A 21,676-nucleotide genomic window follows, 5' to 3' on the forward strand; every position below is an offset into this window, starting at 1 on the left:
TGACCCCATCCACAGGGCCGAAAATACACTTTATGGGAGGAGACTGCGTGGCATCCCCTCCCTGAGTCTTAAAGAGGCCCTGGGGACTGCAAACCCCAGTGCAGTTACTGAATGAGAAGGGAGGGAGACCGCGTGGTACCCCTCCCTGAGCCTTGTCAGGGACCTATCCCCTGGGGCTGACTCACTGCTCCCCGGGACACAGCAGTTTCCCTGCCCACACCAATGCAGGCAGGGAAACTTGTAGTTTCTCTCACCTGGCGGGAACATTTCTCGAACTCCTTCCAAGGGGATCAAACACAAAGCTGCTCCCTGTGGGTAGGAGCTGAAAAATGCTCCAGCAGCCTGGGAACAGGTTTGAGTTCTGAAACAGATCAAGATATTGCTCCTACCCAGAGAGAGTATCATAAACAGCTGCTCCCTGTTGGCGACTGCAGCATGCGGCTGCAGGGGCCCTGGGGCTCACCCACAGCCCCCAACCTTATGTATAATGGGTGCCCGGGTGGGTTCCAGGGCACCCATCTTAAAATACTGCTGGCCGGGGTGATGTGGTCCCCAGGGCCAAAACAGGCTCAGGAAGTGAGGGGGCGCTCGATCTAATACCCTTTCTTTAAGAGAAATGGCTGCCGGGGATGGGGTACCCGGGGCCTAATAAGACTCATGATGGGGGCCACACTGCCCTCCTCCCCTATTATTTATATTTTATTCTTGGGGAGTTGGGTCCCCTGGGCCTAATTAGCCTCAGGGAGGGGGCCACACGGCCCCACTCCACTTTTTTGTACTACATTTTGCCTTTGGGGTATGGGGTCTCGGGGGCCCAAGAAGGCTCAGCAAAGGGGGTCTGCATGCCCCCTCCCCTGTTTAATTGTATTTCAGCTCCAGGGGATGGGGTCCCTGGGACAAAAAGGCAAATCCTACCCTGTGTGACAAAGGCTCGACCCCCCCACCACAGACTGCTGAAGGCCGTGTACAGCATGGGGTTGGCTACATGTGGGCGGATGGCTGCAGGCCCTGTGGCCAACACTCTGCCATGCACAGATGAACGCTCTACGTGGCGTGGGTTTGGCTGCCTTTTGTGCGGTTGGCCACAGGCTTGTGTCAACTCCCTGCTGCTCACACCCAAACGCTGTGAACAGCGTCTAATTGGCTGCATGCGGCAGGTTGGTTGCAGGGCCTGGCCAACACCCCGCCGCGCACGACTGAAGGCCCTGCGCACCATGAGGTTGGGTGCCTATGGGGCTTGGCCACAGGGCCTGGCCAGAGATCAGGCCTTGTGGCCAACCCCCCACTTTGTACGGCGGAAGGCTATGTGCAGTGTGGGGTCAGCTGCATGCATGGGTCGGATTTAGCAATGGCAAAATATTACTTTAAGTTAATAAAAACTCTAGAAATTCACTAGAATGAAAACAAAGGTTAAAGTAATGTTATAGTTAGGTGAAATGTTCAGTAACAAAAAAACATTTTAAACTCTGAAAAACATGTAAATTCACCAATTATATTTATCTTAAGTAACTATAACTTGTGCCATAAGTTAACTATTTACTCATGCCCAGCCTTGAAAAAGTTGTATGTAGACTAAATGTGCGTCGACTGCCATAACTTAAGACTTGGGTGTTCAGCAAGATTTGTGAGACTATTGAAACACAATCCATGAACCATGAACTAAGAATTTTGGGACTTTGTATGCTTTGTTCTCAATAAACACTCGTCCAGTTTGTAAATTCACTGAAGAGAGATGGATCAATATAACTATTTACACAGTATTTTGGCATGTGCTTTGGTATCAACAGTCAGAATTTGACTTTGTAGATTTTCCAGTTCACAAATAAAATACACTGTACTGGTAGAAGAGTGTAAGGATACCATGTGAGCACCTTATTGGAGAGCGATTACTTTTTATACAGATGTTTAGATACTTTTACCGGATGCTTTCATTGAGGGTGTATGATGTTTTAAACCACCGCAACCAATAATCTTTGCAATTTATGGTATTTAAAAGAAGGACATATAGAAGTTTAATGTTAACATGTCCTTGCAGTGACCAGCAGCCAAAAGCTATTTTTCACTGTGGTAGGTCTAGCTGTCCTATGTAGAAATCCAGAGAACAGATTCAAATTCTACTTGTGTATCTTGGGAATGGGACTAGCTAAATAATTAAACAACTATTTTAATAGTTATTAAAAATATATTTCAAGTGTCAAAGTTAGATGTTTTATAAATAGTAAGGAAACATAACTTTTAGAAAGTTACCTTTTCTCTGTATAAAGTTCCTGGAGTCTAATTTGCATTTACTCCCCAACTTCCCCCATCCGGTGATTAGCCTTTGAGTTGCTGAAATGTTTAAAAAGCTTCCCAGGCGCAAACAATAAGCTGACCTGAATAAGCAGAGATGCCTCATCTGAACAACTCAAAATATGTCGGCTGGTGGCTGTGCGCATCCTTTTTGACATTACAGTGTCAAATCCTGCTAAAGTGTCAAAGCCTGCTTGACAAGTATGCTGGGTTTACATATAGCACAGTGGGGCACACTTGAAAGGCAGAAAACAGGATGCCAAAACAATTCTTCTTTACTTCTGTCTGGTTGCTGATGAACTCTGCTTTCTCCTACTAGGCTTCTGTCTCTGGGTTTTACAAATAACACTGGCAGCAAACTTGGAAGGGAGGGAAACAGGATGCAATGAATTGTGTTTCCACTGTCTGGTTGCTGGAAAACCATACTTTTGTTCTACCAGACTTCTGTCTCTGGGTTTTTTCTTATGTACCAATCCCATATTAGTAGTCGGTAAAGTTTTACCAACTCCTAAAATGGACTGTACTCTTGTATATCGACCCACAGAATATCAGGGTACAAGAATATCGAGGACAGACTATCTAGGGACAAAATATTGAAAGGTTAAGTGCACATAGAGAAGCATAGATTTACTATTCTTAAGCCCCCATCTACTGACCTTGAAAATATATGCTCTGTGTAGGTACATATATGTGGAGCTAGGTATAGAAAATCTAGACTTTGGATATTCTTTTTAGGTCTCGCCTAGCGACGCAGCGGATGCGCTACACACCTTGGCGAGACCTATTGTTGTTGGTTTCTCTGCCCAGGGGGACAGGATGTGCACGCGTACGGACAGGAGATGTGCACTCCGTACGCGTGCATATTTCCAGTCCCCACGTAGGGCTGGCTCATGGTGCCTAATGGTGGGTGTGCTGTAAGCTGAACCCTGCAACCTCTTGTGCCCGGAGTCTCACGTAGGTTATGTCCGGTGTCTGGGACTAGTTTAAACAGGATATAGTAGTTTTATTTTTAAAAGTGCCCTGTTTTCAGTGGTAAACGCGTGTTTCAACATGTCAAGCTAATATGGGCATTTACTTTGAGGGCTGCCTTGTTTCTAAGCAGACCCTATTTTTTTGAAAGAATTATGGAAAGGGAAGATAGTGGTTTGGCCAGGATCACGTACCTTATCTGTGTAATAGTGAAGCTGGGATTAGAGCTGGAATCTTGTAGTGCAGTCCCGAAGTGAAACATTATGGGTTCGGTTCTTCAAACCATTACGAAGGTGAACACACCTGGCTCTTCTATGGAGGTTAATCCAGGCGTAGGAATCGGAGTGTAGATTTATAACACTAGTAAAGAGATTTACTTCCATGTATTGTGCGACCAAGGGGCGGGGCGCGGACGTTACGTGGTGGGAATGCTCTGGGACTGCAAGTTTCTCCCCGCCAAGCTTGCATGTTTGTGGGTGTTCTTGCAATCTGTTCCCTCCTGTGACACGGTCCAAAATGTAATATTGTCCGGGCAGGAGTACGTCTTTAAGGCGGGTGGAAACTGAGAACAGACTCACCCAAAATTGTTTGCGATGCAGGGGAATGGGTTTCTGTAATTGAGAAGGATTTGCGCATGCATAAATGTACGTTACCTATAAGTGTTTCCAAAAATACCCATATACGCATGTGAGAACGTTGAGATTTACAAAAAATTCCACAACTGGCCTCACGAAAGTGTGATTGTCATTATAGTTTCCTGGCAGTACGCCTACAATCCTCTGCCAATTCCAAAATGTCAGAAATTTACTCCTGGGTAACTTTTTTTCAGAATCAACACTATATCTGTCGCAACCAGGTCAGCAGAGCCATTGTAGAGCCAGAGAACCAGGTCAGCAGAGCTGCTTCAAAGCCAAAGAACCAGGTCAGAAGAGCTGCTCTAGAGCCAGAGAACTAGGTCAGCAGATCTGCTTTAAAGCCAGAGAACCAGGTCAGCAGAACCATTGTAGAGCCAGAGAACAAGGTCAGCAGAGCTGTTTCAAAGCCAGAGAACTAGGTCAGCAGAGCTGCTCTAGAGCCAGAGAACCAGGACAGCAAAGCTGCTCTAAAGCCAGAGAACCAGGTCAGCAGAGCAGCTTTAGAGCCAGAGAACCAGGTCAGCAGAGCTGCTCTAGAGCCAGAGAACCAGGTCAGCAGAGCTGCTTCAAAGCCAGAGAACCAGGTCAGCAGAGCTGCTCTAGAGTCAGAGAACCAGGTCAGCAGAGCTGCTCTAGAGCCAGAGATCAAGGTCAGCAGAGCTACTTCAGAGCCAGAGAACCAGGCCAGCAAAGCTGCTTTAAGAAAGAGAACCAGGTCAGCAGAGCTGCTCTAGAGCCAGAGAATCAGGTCAGCAGAGCTGCTTCAAAGCTAGAGAACCAGGTCAGCAGAGCTGCTTTAGAGCCAGAGAATCAGGTCAGCGGAGCTGCTTTAGAGCCAGAGAACCAGGTCAGCAAAGCTGCTCTAGAGCCAGAAAACCAGGTCAGCAGAGCTGCTTCAAAGCCAGAGAACCAGGTCAGCAGAGCTGCTTTAAAGCCAGAGAACCAGGTCAATAGAGCTGCTCTGGAGCCTAAGAACCAGGTCAGCAGAGCTGCTCTAGAGCCAGAGAACCAGGTCAGCAGAGCTGCTCTGGAGCCAGAGAACCAGGTCAGCAGAGCTGCTCTAGAGCCAGAGAACCAGGTCAGCAGAGCTGCTCTAGAGCCAAAGGACTAGGTCAGCAGAGCTGCTTCAAAGCCAGAGGACCAGGTCAGCAGAGTCGTTGTAGAGCCAGAGAACCAGGTCAGCAGAGCTGCTCTAGAGCCAGAGAACCAGGTCAGCAGAGCTGCTCTAGAGCCAGAGATCCAGGTCAGCAGAGCTACTTCAGAGCCAGAGAACCAGGCCAGCAGAGCTGCTTTAAGAGAGAGAACCAGGTCAGCAGAACTGCTTTAGAGCCAGAAAATCAGGGCAGCAGAGCTGCTTCAAAGCTAGAGAACCAGGTCAGCAGAGCTGCTTTAGAGCCAGAGAATCAGGTCAGCAGAGCTGCTTTAGAGCCAGAGAACCAGGTCAGCAAAGCTGCTCTAGAGCCAGAGAACCAGGTCAGCAGAGCTGCTTCAAAGCCAGAGAACCAGGTCAGCAGAGCTGCTTTAGAGCCAGAGAACCAGGTCAACAGAGCTTCTCTAGAGCCAGAGAATCAGGTCAGAAGAGCTGCTTTAGAGCCAGAGAACCAGGTCAGCAAAGCTGCTCTAGAGCCAGAGAACCAGGTCAGCAGAGCTGTTTCAAAGCCAGAGAACCAGGTCAGTAGAGCTGCTCTTGAGCCTAAGAACCAGGTCAGCAGAGCTGCTCTAGAGCCAGAGAACCAGGTCAGCAGAGCTGCTCTAGAGCCAGAGAACCAGGTCAGCAGAGCTGCTCTAGAGTCAGAGGACCAGGTCAGCAGAGCTGCTCTAGAGCCAGAGGACCAGGTCAGCAGAGCTGCTCTAGAGCCAGAGAACCAGGTCAGCAGAGCTGCTCTAGAGCCAGAGAACCAGGTCAGCAGAGCTGCTCTAGAGCCAGAGAACCAGGTCAGCAGAGCTGCTCTAGAGCCAGAGAACCAGGTCAGCAGAGCTGCTCTAGAGCCAAAGAACCAGGTCAGCAGAGCCAGGTAAGCAGAGCTGCTTCAAAGCCAGAGAACCAGGTGAGCAGAGCTGCTCTAGAGCTTAAAAACCAGGTCATCAGAGCTACTCTAGAGCCAGAGAACCAGGTCAGCAGACCTGCTCTAGAGCCAGAGAACCAAGTCAGCAGAGCTGCTCTAGAGCCAGAGAACCAGGTCAGCAGAGCTGTTGTAGAGCCAGAGAACCAGGTCAGCAGAGCTGCTCTAGAGCCAGAGAACCAGGTCAGCAGAGCTGCTCTAGAGCCAGAGAACCAGGTCAACAGGGCTGCTCTAGAGCCTAAGAACCGGGTCAGCAGAGCTGATCTAGTGCCAGAGAACCAGGTCAGCAGAGCTGCTGTAGAGCCAGAGAAACCAGGTCAGCAGAGCTGCTTTAGAGAGAGAGAACCAGGTCAGCAGAGCTGCTTTAGAGCCAGAGAACCAGGTCAGCAGAGCTGCTCTAGAGCCTAAGAACCAGGTCAGCAGAGCTGCTCTAGAGGCAGAGAACCAGGTCAGCAGCTGTAGAGCCAAAGAAACCAGGTCAGCAAAGCTGCTTTAGAAGAAGAAAACCAGGTCAACAGAGCTGCCCTAGAGCCAGAGAACCAGATCAGCAGAGCTGCTCTAGAGCCAAAGGACTAGGTCAGCAGAGCTGCTTTAGAGCCAGAGAATCATGTCAGCAGAGCTGCTTCAAAGCCAGAGGACCAGGTCAGCAGACTCGTTGTAGAGCAGAGAACCAGGTCAGCAGAGCTGCTCTACAGCCATAGAACCAGGTCAGCAGAGCTGCTTTAGAGCCAGAGAACCAGGTCAGCAGAGCTGCTTTAGAGCCAGAGAACCAGGTCAGCAGAGCTGCTTTAAGAGAGAGAACCAGGTCAGCAGAGCTGCTTCAAAGCCAGAGAACCAGGTCAGCAGAGCTGCTTTAGAGCCAGAGAACCAGGTCAGCAGAGCTTCTCTAGAGCCAGAGAATCAGGTCAGCAGAGCTGCTTTAGAGCCAGAGAACCAGGTCAGCAAAGCTGCTCTAGAGCCAGAGAACCAGGTCAGCAGATCTGCTTCAAAGTCAGAGAACCAGGTCAGTAGAGCTGCTCTAGAACCACAGAACCAGGTCAGCAGAGCTGCTCTAGAGCCAGAGAACCAGGTCAGCAGAGCTGCTCTAGAGCTAGAGGACCAGGTCAGCAAAGCTGCTCTAGAGCCAGAGAACCAGGTCAGCAGAGCTGCTCTAGAGCCAGAGAACTAGGTCAGCAGAGCTGCTCTAGAGCCAGAGAACCAGGTCAGCAGAGCCAGGTCAGCAGAGCTGCTTCAAAGCCAGAGAACCAGGTCAGCAGAGCTGCTCTAGAGCTTAAGAACCAGGTACGCAGAGCCGTTGTAGAGCCAGAGAACCAGGTGAGCAGAGCTGCTCTAGAGCCAGAGAACCAGGTCAGCAGAGCTGCTCTAGAGCCAGAGAACCAGGTCAACAGATCTGCTTCAAAGCCAGAGAACCAGGTCAGCAGAGCTGCTCTAGAGCCTAAGAGCCAGGTCAGCAGAGCTGATCTAGTGCCAGAGAACCAGGTCAGCAGAGCTGCTGTAGAGCCAGAGAAACCATGTCAGCAGAGCTGCTTTAGAGGGAGAGAACCAGGTCAGCAGAGCTGCTTTAGAGCCAGCGAACCAGGTCAGCAGAGCTGCTCTAGAGCCTAAGAACCAGGTCAGCAGAGCTGCTCTAGAGGCAGAGAACCAGGTCAGCAGAGCTGCTGTAGAGCCAAAGAAACCAGGTCAGCAGAGCTGCTTTAGAAGAAGAAAACCAGGTCAGCAGAGCTGCTTTAGAGCCGGAGAACCAGGTCAACAGAGCTGCCCTAGAGCCAGAGAACCAGGTCAGCAGAGCTGTTCTAGAGCCATAGAACCAGGTCAGCAGCGCTGCTGTAGAGCCAGAGAACCAGGTCAGCAGAGCCGTTGTAGAGTCAGAAAACCAGGTCAGCAGAGCTGCTCTAGAGCCAGATAACTAGGTCAGCAGAGCTGTTGTAGAGCCAGAGAACCAGGTCAGCAGAGCTGCTCTAGAGCCAGAGAATCAGGTCAGCAGAGCTGCTTTAGAGCCAGAGAACCAGGTCAGCAAAGCTGCTCTAGAGCCAGAGAACCAGGTCAGCAGATCTGCTTCAAAGTCAGAGAACCAGGTCAGTAGAGCTGCTCTAGAGCCACAGAACCAGGTCAGCAGAGCTGCTCTAGAGCCAGAGAACCAGGTCAGCAGAGCTGCTCTAGAGCTAGAGGACCAGGTCAGCAAAGCTGCTCTAGAGCCAGAGAACCAGGTCAGCAGAGCTGCTCTAGAGCCAGAGAACTAGGTCAGCAGAGCTGCTCTAGAGCCAGAGAACCAGGTCAGCAGAGCCAGGTCAGCAGAGCTGCTTCAAAGCCAGAGAACCAGGTCAGCAGAGCTGCTCTAGAGCTTAAGAACCAGGTACGCAGAGCCGTTGTAGAGCCAGAGAACCAGGTGAGCAGAGCTGCTCTAGAGCCAGAGAACCAGGTCAGCAGAGCTGCTCTAGAGCCAGAGAACCAGGTCAACAGATCTGCTTCAAAGCCAGAGAACCAGGTCAGCAGAGCTGCTCTAGAGCCTAAGAGCCAGGTCAGCAGAGCTGATCTAGTGCCAGAGAACCAGGTCAGCAGAGCTGCTGTAGAGCCAGAGAAACCATGTCAGCAGAGCTGCTTTAGAGGGAGAGAACCAGGTCAGCAGAGCTGCTTTAGAGCCAGCGAACCAGGTCAGCAGAGCTGCTCTAGAGCCTAAGAACCAGGTCAGCAGAGCTGCTCTAGAGGCAGAGAACCAGGTCAGCAGAGCTGCTGTAGAGCCAAAGAAACCAGGTCAGCAGAGCTGCTTTAGAAGAAGAAAACCAGGTCAGCAGAGCTGCTTTAGAGCCGGAGAACCAGGTCAACAGAGCTGCCCTAGAGCCAGAGAACCAGGTCAGCAGAGCTGTTCTAGAGCCATAGAACCAGGTCAGCAGCGCTGCTGTAGAGCCAGAGAACCAGGTCAGCAGAGCCGTTGTAGAGTCAGAAAACCAGGTCAGCAGAGCTGCTCTAGAGCCAGATAACTAGGTCAGCAGAGCTGTTGTAGAGCCAGAGAACCAGGTCAGCAGAGCTGCTCTAGAGCCACAGAACCAGGTCAGCAGAGCTGCTTTAGAGCCAGAGAACCAGGTCAACAGAGCCGCTGAAGAGCCAGAGAACCAGGTCAGCAGAGCTGCTTTAGAGCCAGAGAACCAGGTCAGCAGAGCTGTTGTAGAGCCAGAGAACCAGGTCAGCAAACCTGCTTTAGAGCCAGAGAAACAGGAAATAGGGTCTGATTTACAAGCTCCTTGCGCCACCGCTGTGTCACTTTTTCCCATACACAAATAATGAAGCACCGGCGGTGCAAGGGACTTGTAAATAAGCCCCATTGTGCCCATTCGAACACAATAAAACAGTTATGTAACCTTCACACCACGGAAAAGGTGAAATAAAGCACCAGTTTCTAAAGTTATTGCTCTTGCCACAGTTACTGGTAACTCAAGTCTCCTGCCTGAGGTCTACTATATTTATTGTAATTTAAAACGTCAGGTATCAAAATGTAAAATTGTGTGAGCTATTAGCCTTACACTGGCTGAACAACTGCCTCCTACCATAGGACTGTTAGGAGTGTCTACAAATCTAAGATTGTATTTCGGGAAGTAGATGATGCACCTCATGCCTGCAACATAAAACAAGCATTTGCAATGCAATAGGGTTGGAATTACTAAAAGTTTGAGCTGTTGGCTTTGCAAATGATAATGTTTGTTAGTTTTTGTTACAAAAATATTCCAGCAGTAGCATAAGTAATGAAATAAAATCCATGTAGACCACCAGTACCACCACCACCACTAACACCACCAAGTACAACCACCACCAGTACCAATAACACTACCACCACCGCCACCACCACAAGTCCCATAACCACCACTACAATTATTACTACTACTAGTCTGTAGTGATAGTAATAATAATAGTGGTAGTTATGATACTGGTGGAAAATTACTATTTTAATTACAATACCTGTTAATGTTTCAAAAGGCATTGCCATTTACAATACCAATAGCTCTAAAACTCGCAGTTACGAGACCTATTGCATTGTAAATGCTTGTTTTGATATTTTGGCATTGATGTTTTATCCCATCTATATTCTGGTGTCAATATTCAGAGTGCACACCCTAAGATGATATTGCAATTCCATACCAATTCGTTATTTGGAATGTACGCGTTGTAGACATCTCTTCCAAATACCAAATCGGTATGAGATGTGTCAATTTTTTGTGACCAAACTTTTTCTTCTGTTGTGTTTTCCCTTCATTACTGTTTGTGTGCTTCATAAATACTTTACACTTCGCCTCTAAGTTAAGCCTGGCTGCTTTGTGCCAAGCTACCCGAGGGTTAAGCACAGGTTAATTGACTTTTGTGGTTCACCCTGACAAGGACTGTGGTTGTTGCCTGAGTGAGGCTTTCACCCCTCTCAATCAATAACCCAATTTATTGCAATCAGCATATTTGAAAATTAATTACCCGTCTATAACTTGTAGAGGCTTCATGTATGTGTTAAACTGAACAGGTGACAGGGGAGAACCCTCTGTGAAGTAACGTAAAGCTTGTGCTTTTTCTTTTAATATAAAAGGGTCCATTAGAAAGAAAGGCTTTAAACCACTTAAGGAGTGGTGGCGACGACGAGGAATATTATATGGGCAACTGTATCGAAGGCTGTGAGGAGAACAGCGGACAGTAATATCAGTTCCAACACTGCAGCTGCTACTCTGAGTAGCCTATGTCTTACATTCAGCAAATCAGTTTCAGTGCAACTACTTGGCCTGAAAACAAACTGGAATGTCCCAGTAAACTGCCTAGTTGTTCCACAGGCGAGGATGGCTGCACAATCACTATTGTTTCCAGAATTTCCCAAGAGTTGGGGATGCCTGTAACTGGATTATATTTTGCAGGCTTAGAAAACCTAAGTGGGCATGTGTGTTTTGGTCGGCCTGAGACGGCTGGCCAAAACACATATGCGAACTTAGGGAGTGGAGTGCATGTAGCACTTCTCCTCTCCCTCCCATGCCTAAACCCCACCGCTTCTAACTCCGCTGGCTAAGAGCCGGCAGATGTAAAATAAAACGAAGCAAGAGCATCATTTTATTTTACATTTGCTGGCTCTGAGCCAGGCAGTGTGGCGTCGCTCCTCCGCCATTGCGGAGGAGCCACCACTGAGGAGAGTACTTAAATAAACAAGCATGGAACCGAAGGCACGAGTTGGGCTTCCAAGAATAATGGCGAGTGGGAGGGTATGCAATGGTTCATGTTCTGCATTGGAATGAAAACTTAAACAACCAGGGATGGAAGGTGGTCCTGGGGGAGGGCACTGCATGTGGAGATTAAGCAGGGACAAGCAGGAAACTATGTTTTTTTGTTTTTTTTTAAAGATGGTTGTTAAACCTGAATACACATGGCACTGAAGACACGATGTGGGCTTGTAGTGCAGCAGAAAAAAAGAGTACTCCCGAACAACAGATAAGCCCTGAAAGTGTAAGGAAACTGTACTTGTCCGGTGCGTCTCAGTCTTCAACGGAAATGAGCTATCAGCTGCATGAATAATCTAGGAGGCAGCATAGAAGAACAACGCTGGAGTAAACTGATGGTAAGCAACAGGCAGGACTAAAGTCATTTTAGTGAATACAGCAGGTCTTGCAGGCAGTGCATGCATGCTTCCTAGGCTTGCCCTAAAAAACATAGAACTGTTTGAGCCGACATTCTCTCCAGGTGTCTCTTTAATAAATGTTCTAAGCTGCCCTTCTTACAATTACTGTCTCTCTGAGACCTCTCGAGACCAAATCTTTAAGTATAATAACTGTAAGAAGGGGAAGTTCCTTTGTGATGTCATGGCCTGACACTCCAACCACTTCTCTCTTGTCCGTTCCGCAGTAATTAGGGCTTCTGTAGCCCTGTGCACACAACAGTGTTGCGGACGTGCAAACACATTGCAAAAGCTGTGTTTGTGAGCCACTCCATCAAAGCCCGCTATGGTCAAGTGTGATTGAAGGTCTTGTAGAGTTTAAAGGGTACTTTGGTTCAGATGGGCATGTGTGACCTATGCTGGCACATGCATGGAAGCTTGCAGGGTCAGCACAGCAGGTACTCTGTCCCTCTGGACCACTTCCATCTCTTTGCACAGAACAGCACTGTTTAATAATATGAACCTGAAGGAGATTTCTGCTGTAGTTTTTGGGAAGCCCAGCACACAATGTGGCTGTGCTTTGGCACCCTCAAACACTTCATTTCAATATGTTCTCTTCATATCAGTATATACACACATACACTCAGGGCAAACCTTACCAATACCCAACAGTGCTGGCATGCTGCCTGTGCAATTGATGAAGGCATCTCAGTGCTTTTCTGCTGCTTTGTAATCCTGAACAGCATATCCCAAATGAAATGCCATTCACAGCCAATGGTATGAATGATACACTCATTGAGATAGAAGATGACCCCTCCCCGCTGGAATACAGCAGATCCCTCTGTTCATCTCACTGACTTAAAACTCCCATGGCGAGGCCTCCGAGCGCGATCCCCATGGCGTTGCCTCTCTCTTCATCATCCGTGTACACGCTGGCCAGCATCCCCATACCTGCAAAGAGACAAACACAGCTCAGAAGACAGCAGGACAGACATGCAGACAATGACTAGCGACAACCGCCCGTGGGAGTGAGATAAATCTGACCTCCGCCTTTACCCTTTATCATTCTTTTTATTTGAAGTACGTGACTGGAAAGATGCCAAGAACACAACAGAAGGACCGGTTCACAAAAACTGTTGAAGGACTTACAGTGTTATCTCTTCAGCTGAGACATATCCTGGGGCATCTCTGCTTATATGACTTTGTAGCGAGTTAATGGCAGAGATGCTTCCAGCTGGGGACCTTATCCTGCACTTAAAACTATAACTCCCTCGAGTTGGGTGTACAATGAAGTACCCAGCTGCACACATCTCCTGTCTAGCTCCATTTCAGGCTGTGCTTGCAACTAAAAATCTACCTACTTGCAAGGAGCACACAGAGCAGGGGCCGTCTGCTGCCCCCCCTCACCTATGATATTGGGAAAGCCAGCCCTACTCCACCCACCTTTGTTTATACCTACAAATGTGGCAGAGTGCTCCTGGAGCTGCAATGCTGTGAACAATTTGAAAGCATATTTTGGGAAACATATGCACACAGCATTCCACAATATCTTATCTAGATTGTATAAAGAATATCGACCCACGCTGCAGTTTGCTTCATCTGCATGTTGACTAATGGTTGGAATGAGAGTTCTTCAAGTATAGTATTATTTTGGAAATAAGTCTAGAAAACGGAGTTAAAGTGTTTGTTTTTGAAGTGCATGCACTGTCCAATGCCTCTTCCAACTTCTATGCTTAAACTTATACCAGTGGGGAGTTCTCATTTTAAGATCTTCTTTTAAAAAAGAACACATTTGTAAATCTCACAATTTGAGTGTCCAATATCGCCCTGCAATGGACAACCTACTGGCAGTGGCTGTGGCATTGTCAGATCATCTTTCTCCTCCTCCTTCAGTGAGTACTAACCATGATTCACAAATACCATCACCTGTAGTGAGTGAAAGGTATTATGTGCTATCCTTTGGGCAGGGTCATAGAATATTTGTCCTCACAGATCAGAGAGGGGAACACCATGACTCATAAATGCCATAGCTTTAATTGAATGGCCCAGTTATTCTTTTTGATTCTTAGTGAGGATTAGTGTGATGTTGCACAGGGTTGGAATGGCCTTTGGGGCAATCAGGAAGCACCCGGGGGGCTGCTCTGACAGGTCAGTGTGTGGGCTGCTTTTTAGGGTCTAGTCTGCAAGAATATGCACTAGTATATGTGTCTTGCTTGCAAGACATGTTGTTAACAAAAAAGAGATTGGAGCCCACATTTTGCCTACCATTTGTTTGCTTGAGTAGCACTCTTTTTTACAACCTCGTAATTCGTCAAGGTACACCTAACATCATTCCCATTCCTCCCTGTGAAGCAGGGACCAAGTACTGATTGATTCAACTTAATCAGTGCCCTTCCGCTGCTCCCGACATGATTGAGGTACTATTCTGTTTTATTTTACTTTTAGTGCCCTGCCAACAGAAGGCGTGTGACTGATAAAAACATGCCAAGCAGGACAATAAAAATTGCGAAGATGTATTTTCTATAATTACGTTTCCTTTAGTTTGACAAGTCTTTTTTTTTTCACTTTGCACTCATGTTTTCTTTTATTTTTGCTTGTGGACTCTGTTCTCAAAAGATGAGGATTATCTTATTGCAAAGCAGCATTAAATCTTTCTTGTGAGTAATTTCTGAAGTGATGCTTTAACACAATCATGCAATACACCCCAACCCCCACTCCAATCCATGCCAAATCACCCAACCTCACCCCACACCAATCCGCCCCACGCAATCCAATCCAATCCACCCCAGACCATTTTAACCTACCCCACTCCAGTCCAAAACACTCACCCCAATCAAATCCACTCAAATCCACTTCACATGAATCCTCCCAACCCACATCACTCCACTCCACGCCCAACTCAAATCTGCCCCAATCCAATTTGCCCCACTCAAATCCAAAACAATCTGCCCCACTCCAGCCGCACTCCAATCCCAAAAATCATGCCTCACTACAATCTTCTGCACTCCAGTCTGCCCCATTCCAATCCAAAACAATCTGCCCCACTCCAATCCAAAACAATCAGCCCCACTTCAAAACAATCTGCCCCGCTACACACCAAAACAATCAGCCCCACTGCAGAACAATCTGTCCCATTCCAATCTGCCTCACTCCAAACCAAAATAATCTGCCCCACTCCAATCCCAAAGATCTGTCCCACTCCAACCCAAAACAATCAGCCCCACTCCAATCTGTTGCACTTCAATCTAAAGCAATCTGCCCCATTCCAAACCAAAACAGTGTGCCCCACTCCAATCCACAACAATCCGCCCCACTCCAAATCAAAACAATCTGCCCCACTCCAATCCATCCTATTCCAGTCTTCCCCACTCCACTCCAAAACAATCTGTCCCTCCAATCTTCCTCACTCCAGGCTGCCCGCTCTTATCCGCCCCACTCCAATACAAGACAATCTGCCCCACTCCAATCTGCCCCACTCCAATCCAAAAAAATCTGCTCCACTTCAACCCACTCCACTCCAATTTTGCACACTCCAAGCCAAAACAATCTGCCCCACTCAATCTGAAAATATCTGCCCCACTCCAATCTGCCTCACTCTAATACAAAGCAATCTGCCCCACTCCAATACAAAACAATCTGCCCCACTCCAATCTGTCCCACTCTAATCCGCCACACTTCAATCTGCCCCACTCCAATCCAAAACAATCTGCCCACTCCAATCTGCTCCACTTCAATCCAAAACACACCAGATTGAAGTGGGGCAGAATGTTTTGGAATAGAGTGGGGCAGATTGTATTGGATTGAGTGGGGCAGATTGTTTTGGATTGAGTGGGGAAGATGGTTTTGGATTGGTGTGGGGCAGATTGAAGTGGAGCAGATTGTTTTGGATTGTGGGGTGGATGTGGTGGATTGAAGTGGGGCATATTGTTTTGGATTGGAGTGGGGTTGATTGTTGTGTATTGAATTGGGGAGAGAGCAGGATGGATTGGATTGGAGTGAGGTGGATTGGGTTGGAGTTGGGTAGATTGGAAAGGATTGGGATGAATTTGATTGTTGTGTGGTGATTGGATTAGAGCAGGGTGGATTGGGCTGGATTGAAGTGGGGCAGGTTTTTTGGAGTGGGGTGGAGTGGGGTGGATTGTGGTGGATTGGAATGGGGTGGATTGGGGAGGGGGTGGTGCCAATTGGATTGGGGTGAGGCGGATTGGATTGGAGTCGGGTAGGTTGGATTGGGCTGCATTGGGGTGAAGTTGATTGTTGTGGGGTGACTGGATTGGAGGAGGGTGGATTGTGGTGGATTGGAGTGAGGTGAATTGGGGTGCACGGAAACTAGTGAGCTACTTCAGATTCAACATGGACTTTCATTACACAAACCACGGCTTAAACATCTTGTGTCCTAGCATGCTTTAGAGGCTGGCCTGGAAGTATGCCTAAATTCAAGCCAACGCCAGTAAGTGCCTGTCAGTTGCTCTTGTCAATGGACCCAGAGACAAAGTTAAAAGGGGAGTATTGAGCTAGAGATTTGAATAGAGATATATAGAAAGAAAAACTGAAAACAGGAGAATAGGCAGATCAAAATCTACCCTGTCAATCAAAAGTGACTATGGCTACTCATAGTTTAGATTGTTAAAAAATTATTGTCTGTGTAGAGCCCATCTGAAAACCTAAGGAGGGAGGGGGCGATCTCAGTGCACTAGTTTTTTAACACTGGAAAAAACACAGCGGACACCCACTGTACCTGAATGCATCTTCAGATCAGACCAGATGCAGACACGCACGCGTGCGCACACACACAAAAACGCACATGCACACACACACTTTTAACTCTGACTTGTTCTCATACTTAAGTTACGTGATGCCGGGTCTGTATGACAGTCCTTCTTAATTCCTGCAGGATCGGCGAGCTCGAACATAGCCCTCCAGTGCTTTGCCTGAACTAGGCCCGAGACTACAGAACAGAAACAAACGGGACAGCAGAGCGCACTGTGCAAAAACAAATGTTTGCCGAATTACCCTTTTCCATGACCTTTCCGACTCATGAAATGGGCTTAAGAGGATCCGCTTGCTGCAGCAGAACGTCCTCCAATGGGAGTCAACTCCCGTTCTCGCGGTACCAGCTGTGTCCACGGGCTGCACTGGGCCGAGGAGTGTGCGCGTGCCATTTGCACGCAAAGGGGGGCCCCTTCGTACTTGATGGAATCCACCTGTGGGTGCTCTTGTGGAGGTGTTTGTCTGCGGGGCCATGTGACTGTAAAGTGTACAGCTCCAGCAACACAAGTTCGATTCCCATCAGTGATAATTCCAAGTTCTATGCGCAAGGGTTACGATTGGTTGCATAAGAGATACTATGCCTTTTAGAACATTAGTACATTTTATGACAAAAGCACCACCAACCATTTCAGTTCAGAAAACTAAATTAGCTTTTGCCTTCCCTGAGACGGCAAGCCATACATGGGGCTTGAAGTGCTACCTAACATCACTGGATTGCAGTGTTCCTGGGTACCCAAAGAAGGGCAGGTAGGTCGAGAAGGTACACAGGAGTATTGAACTTTTGAGCTATCTTCTAATCATTTGGTACTCAGAAATTGGAAGAAATGTTCTTGATTCTAACGGGGTGATGCATAGAACGCTAATCGTCTTTTTCCAGCTCCTCATTTGTGTGCACAACCCACCACTCCTCAAGAAGGCAAAAACATATTTATGAGTACCTTTTATTTACATGGACAGGCCTAAGATGAGACGGGCATGATCAGGTTTTTCTCAACCATGGACTAACCATGGCCCTGGCGTTTTTAAATTTAGTGTAACTTCTACTAGCATTTTGGATTCAGGTGCTCAGCGAAAAATCCAAATAAATGGAAATAAGGAACAGCGTGGCTCAATGTGTGTCTTTGTAACCTATGTGACCAGCACTGAAATACTCTTTCTGTCTGCCTTTGATAGCTACTGAGAGTGAAAAAGACAGAAATTACGCCGTACGTTTATCATTATAACCTCTATACAGATTGAACTATGTCAGCCATTTTGTAAGTGCAGTTCCAAACATCCCGTTCAAGAATGCATCAGGGGCCATGCTCTCAGCACGTCTATGGTAAGGTCTGCCCACCTTTACAGCTGGAAGCCCCGGGGAACCCCTGCACAGAGGAGGGAGTATTTCTGGAAGACTTCCCTGGGTAAACGCGATTATGACTGACAGGTGATTTATGCTGCATGACCCCGAGTAGGCTGTCATGTTGAAGTGCCCCCGAGAGCCCAGTGAGCTTTTATCAGTCGTTCAGGGTGAGCTGAGAGTGAGGCTGAAACGCTGTTATCGAGGATGAAAAACTTTATGTTCGGAGTAGGGGCCGTCTGAGGTCGGTAAATGAATGCCCTCTAATCAGGTATTGGTAGCACCTGTTACAGTGCAAAAGCAACTTAAGAAGAAATCTTTTGCAACTGTGCCTTTATGATGCAGAAAACGAACATTAGTGCTATGTTAAAAAGAGCTGTTTCTCAGGAGGCTTGCATATATCCAGCGGACTAAGAGCTTGTAGGTCTCCAGGTCAAACTTCCTTATGATGGCGTTGGGACCCTGATCTACCGACCCCCTGGACCACGCACGCAATTCAGCGAGGACATCGCCGACTTCGTCAGCCCGCATGCCCTCCCCTCCGCCGACTACATCCTCCTGGGGGACCTGAACTTCCACCTGGAGAACAAAAACGACCACAACACCAGCACCCTGCTCGACAACCTCGCCAACCTGGGACTCAAGCAACTGGTGTCCACCCCCACCCACCTCGCCGGACACACACTCGACGCCGTCTTCTCATCCAGCACAGACATCAACTTCAGCCACGCCACAGAGCTTCAATGGACGGACCACAGCTGCGTCCACTTCACCTTCAAGAGACGGACGACCCACCAACACCAACAACACACCGCCCGCAGAAGCTGGAACAAGATCACAGCAGACCAGCTCGCCACCTCCCTGAGCCAACACCCTCCTGCCAGCTCAGCGAACCCCAGCCAGGCCGCCGACAACCTCACGAAGTGGATCACCACCTGCGCGGACGAGCTCGCCCCGCTGAGGACCCCGCCCAGCAGACCCGCCAGCAAGAAGGCCCCATGGTTCACCGACGAACTCAAGAGCTCCAAGAAGAACTGCCGAGCCCTCGAGAAAGTCTGGATAAAGGACCCGACACCGGACAACAGGACCTCCTACAAACTGGCCACCCGGAAACACCACCAGCTGATCCGCGCCGCCAAGAGAACAGCACTCAAGGACCGGTTGGACAACAACGCACACAACAGCAAGGAACTCTTCAACATCGTGAAAGAGCTTTCCAACCCCAGCGCAGGAAACAACGACATCACCCCATCGCAAGACCTCTGCAACTCCCTCGCCTCATACTTCCACAACAAGATCACGGACATACACAGCAGTTTCAACAACCAACCAGCGCACACCACGACCGACCTGCCACCCCCCCCCACCACCACCCTCCACGCCTGGACCCCGATCAGCACAGAAGACACCATCCGCACGATGAACTCCATCCACTCCGGTTCACCAACCGACCCCTGCCCTCACCACGTCTTCAACAAGCCCGACGCTGTCATCGCACCCCACCTGCGAGACATCATCAACACATCCTTCGACACCGCCATCTTCCCCGAAAGCTGGAAACACGCCGAACTCAGCGCTCTACTCAAGAAACCAACAGCGGACCCCACCGACCTCAAGAATTACCGCCCCATCTCGCTTCTACCGTTTCCAGCCAAAGTCATCGAGAAGACCGTCAACAAGCAGATGGCCGCCTTCCTCGAGACGAACGGATCCCTCGACCCCTCACAGTCCGGCTTCCGAGCCAAACACAGCACCGAGACCGCCCTCATCGCCGCCACCGATGACATCCGAGCCCTGATGGACAAGGGAGAAACAGCGGCCCTCATCCTCCTAGACCTCTCCGCGGCATTCGACACGGTCTGCCACCGCACCCTAACACGGCGCCTCAGCAACATCGGTATCCAGGACAAGGCGCTGGAATGGATCATCTCCTTCCTCGACGGAAGAACACAGCGAGTCCGCCTACCACCGTACAAGTCAGAGGCCTCCGAAGTCATCTGCGGCGTCCCCCAAGGATCATCACTGAGCCCCACCCTCTTCAACGTCTACATGAGCCCCCTCGCGGCCATCGTACGCAAACACCACCTCAGCATCATCTCCTACGCCGACGACACCCAGCTGATCCTCTCCCTGACCAACAACCCCGCCGCCGCCAGAGCCAACCTGCACGAAGGGATGAAAGAGGTAGCCGAGTGGATGACGACCAGCCGCCTGAAACTGAACTCGGACAAGACGGAGGTCCTCATCCTGGGCTCTTCACCCTCCGCCTGGGACGACTCCTGGTGGCCTCCCGCCCTGGGCACCGCGCCCAAACCGACAGACCATGCACGAAACCTGGGCTTCATCCTGGACTCCTCCCTCTCCATGACCAGGCAAGTCAACAGCGTCTCCTCGGCGTGCTTCAACATCCTACGCATGCTACGAAAGATCTTTTGGTGGATCCCCTCAGAGACCAGGAAGACCGTCACCCAGGCCCTCGTCACCAGCCGACTGGACTACGGCAACGCCCTCTACGCCGGGACCACCGCCAAGCTCCAGAAGAGACTCCAGCGGATCCAAAACGCCTCAGCCAGACTCATCCTCGACATCCCACGATCCAGCCACATCTCCGGTCATCTGAGAGACCTTCACTGGCTCCCCATCAACAAGAGAATCACCTTCCGCCTCCTCACCCACGCACACAAAGCCCTACACGACCAAGGCCCGAGCTACCTCAACAGCCGAGTCAACTTCTACGCTCCCAAACGCCACCTCCGATCAGCCAACCACGCCCTCGCCGCCGTCCCCCGCATCCGAAGAGCGACTACAGGAGGAAGGTCCTTCTCCTACCTGGCCGCCAAGACCTGGAACTCCCTCCCGTCCGACCTGCGCCTGACCCAAGACCACCTCTCCTTCAGGAAGAAGCTGAAGACCTGGCTGTTCGAGCAGTAGCGGCACCCCCCCTCCCCAGCGCCTTGAGACCCTACGGGTATGTAGCGCGCTTTATAAGTGTCACTGATTGATTGATTGATTGATTGATTGGGACAGGCATGCAAGGCACAAAGAATGGAGGAAGGTGAGATTATTTGCCTTTAGGAACTAGTCCGACACGCACTACCAGACACCAAGTTATATTGTGTCAGGTTTGAGTACCTTCCCCAGTTTTACTTTGCACATTCCCTTCTGTTCCTTGCTTTCCTGTTTTCATAATGTATTAAAAGAACATTATGGGGCAGTGCAATCTCTGCATATAAGCCATTCCCTAAGTGATTTATTATAATCAAGTTTTGATATCTCAAGTCAACTGTAATAAGAAAATGACGTAGCTGATCAGCCCATCTAATAAATTATTACAGTTTAGTTGTGATATCAAAATGCCTCCTGCTAGAACCAGCAGGGAAGGTGGAAGGCAGGTCATAGAGCATAATATAGCTGCAGTTTAAACCAGGAAAACTAGAGCTGTTTTTTCATTATTTTGATCTGCTTCTCTAAAGTGAACAGTGATCAGCAAAGAAAATAAAAGTGCTGAACTACTCAGAACTGAAATGGCACAATTAAGACGGCTCTCCTCACTAATACACACTGTACTTGCCCTGGGCGAACACAGCTGGAAGAGGTTGTCAAGAGTGTTACAAACAATGTTCTTGTTGAAACCTACCTGCCACAGATGAGCAAGAAGACCCGACACCTTGTAAGGACCGGGCAATGAAGAGCAAGGTATAAGTTCCCGAGAAGGCAAACACTGCAAAAAGAGCAAAAGTGATGTTAAAATAGTAGTATGCATAAATGTTACCCTCGTAAAATAAAGCCACTTCGAAAATTGAGTTATGCTGAACGAGCACTATGCGGGCCTTACTAGTTTGACTCTATTGTACCTTGCTGTTCAATCAATCAACCAGGGTGAAGGTTTTTTTTTCACTTTAATTACTAACAATCATTATATGTAATACATTGTAAAGAGTTATCTACATAATCGACAGAAATTGGTACCAAAATACAGTCAACTAAATTTCAACAAATA

The 21,676-nt window shown here is 48.8% G+C and overlaps 1 protein-coding gene across 2 annotated transcripts in view; it reads right to left on the reverse strand.

Moving 5' to 3' along the window:
- SLC18A2 (solute carrier family 18 member A2) overlaps nt 1–21,676 on the reverse strand; it is a 379,609-nt gene that overhangs the window by 87,345 nt on the left and 270,588 nt on the right. For both annotated transcript variants that reach the window (XM_085603098.1, XM_085603106.1), the window contains 2 exons: nt 21,314–21,397; nt 12,426–12,518 (listed from right to left, as the gene is read on the reverse strand). In XM_085603098.1, the coding sequence (XP_085459224.1) occupies nt 12,426–12,518; nt 21,314–21,397 (177 nt within the window). The remainder of the gene's footprint in view (nt 1–12,425; nt 12,519–21,313; nt 21,398–21,676) is intronic.

Source organism: Triturus cristatus, chromosome 1_2 (assembly GCF_964204655.1).
Source record: "Triturus cristatus chromosome 1_2, aTriCri1.1, whole genome shotgun sequence".
NCBI classification, from domain to species: Eukaryota; Metazoa; Chordata; class Amphibia; order Caudata; family Salamandridae; genus Triturus; species Triturus cristatus.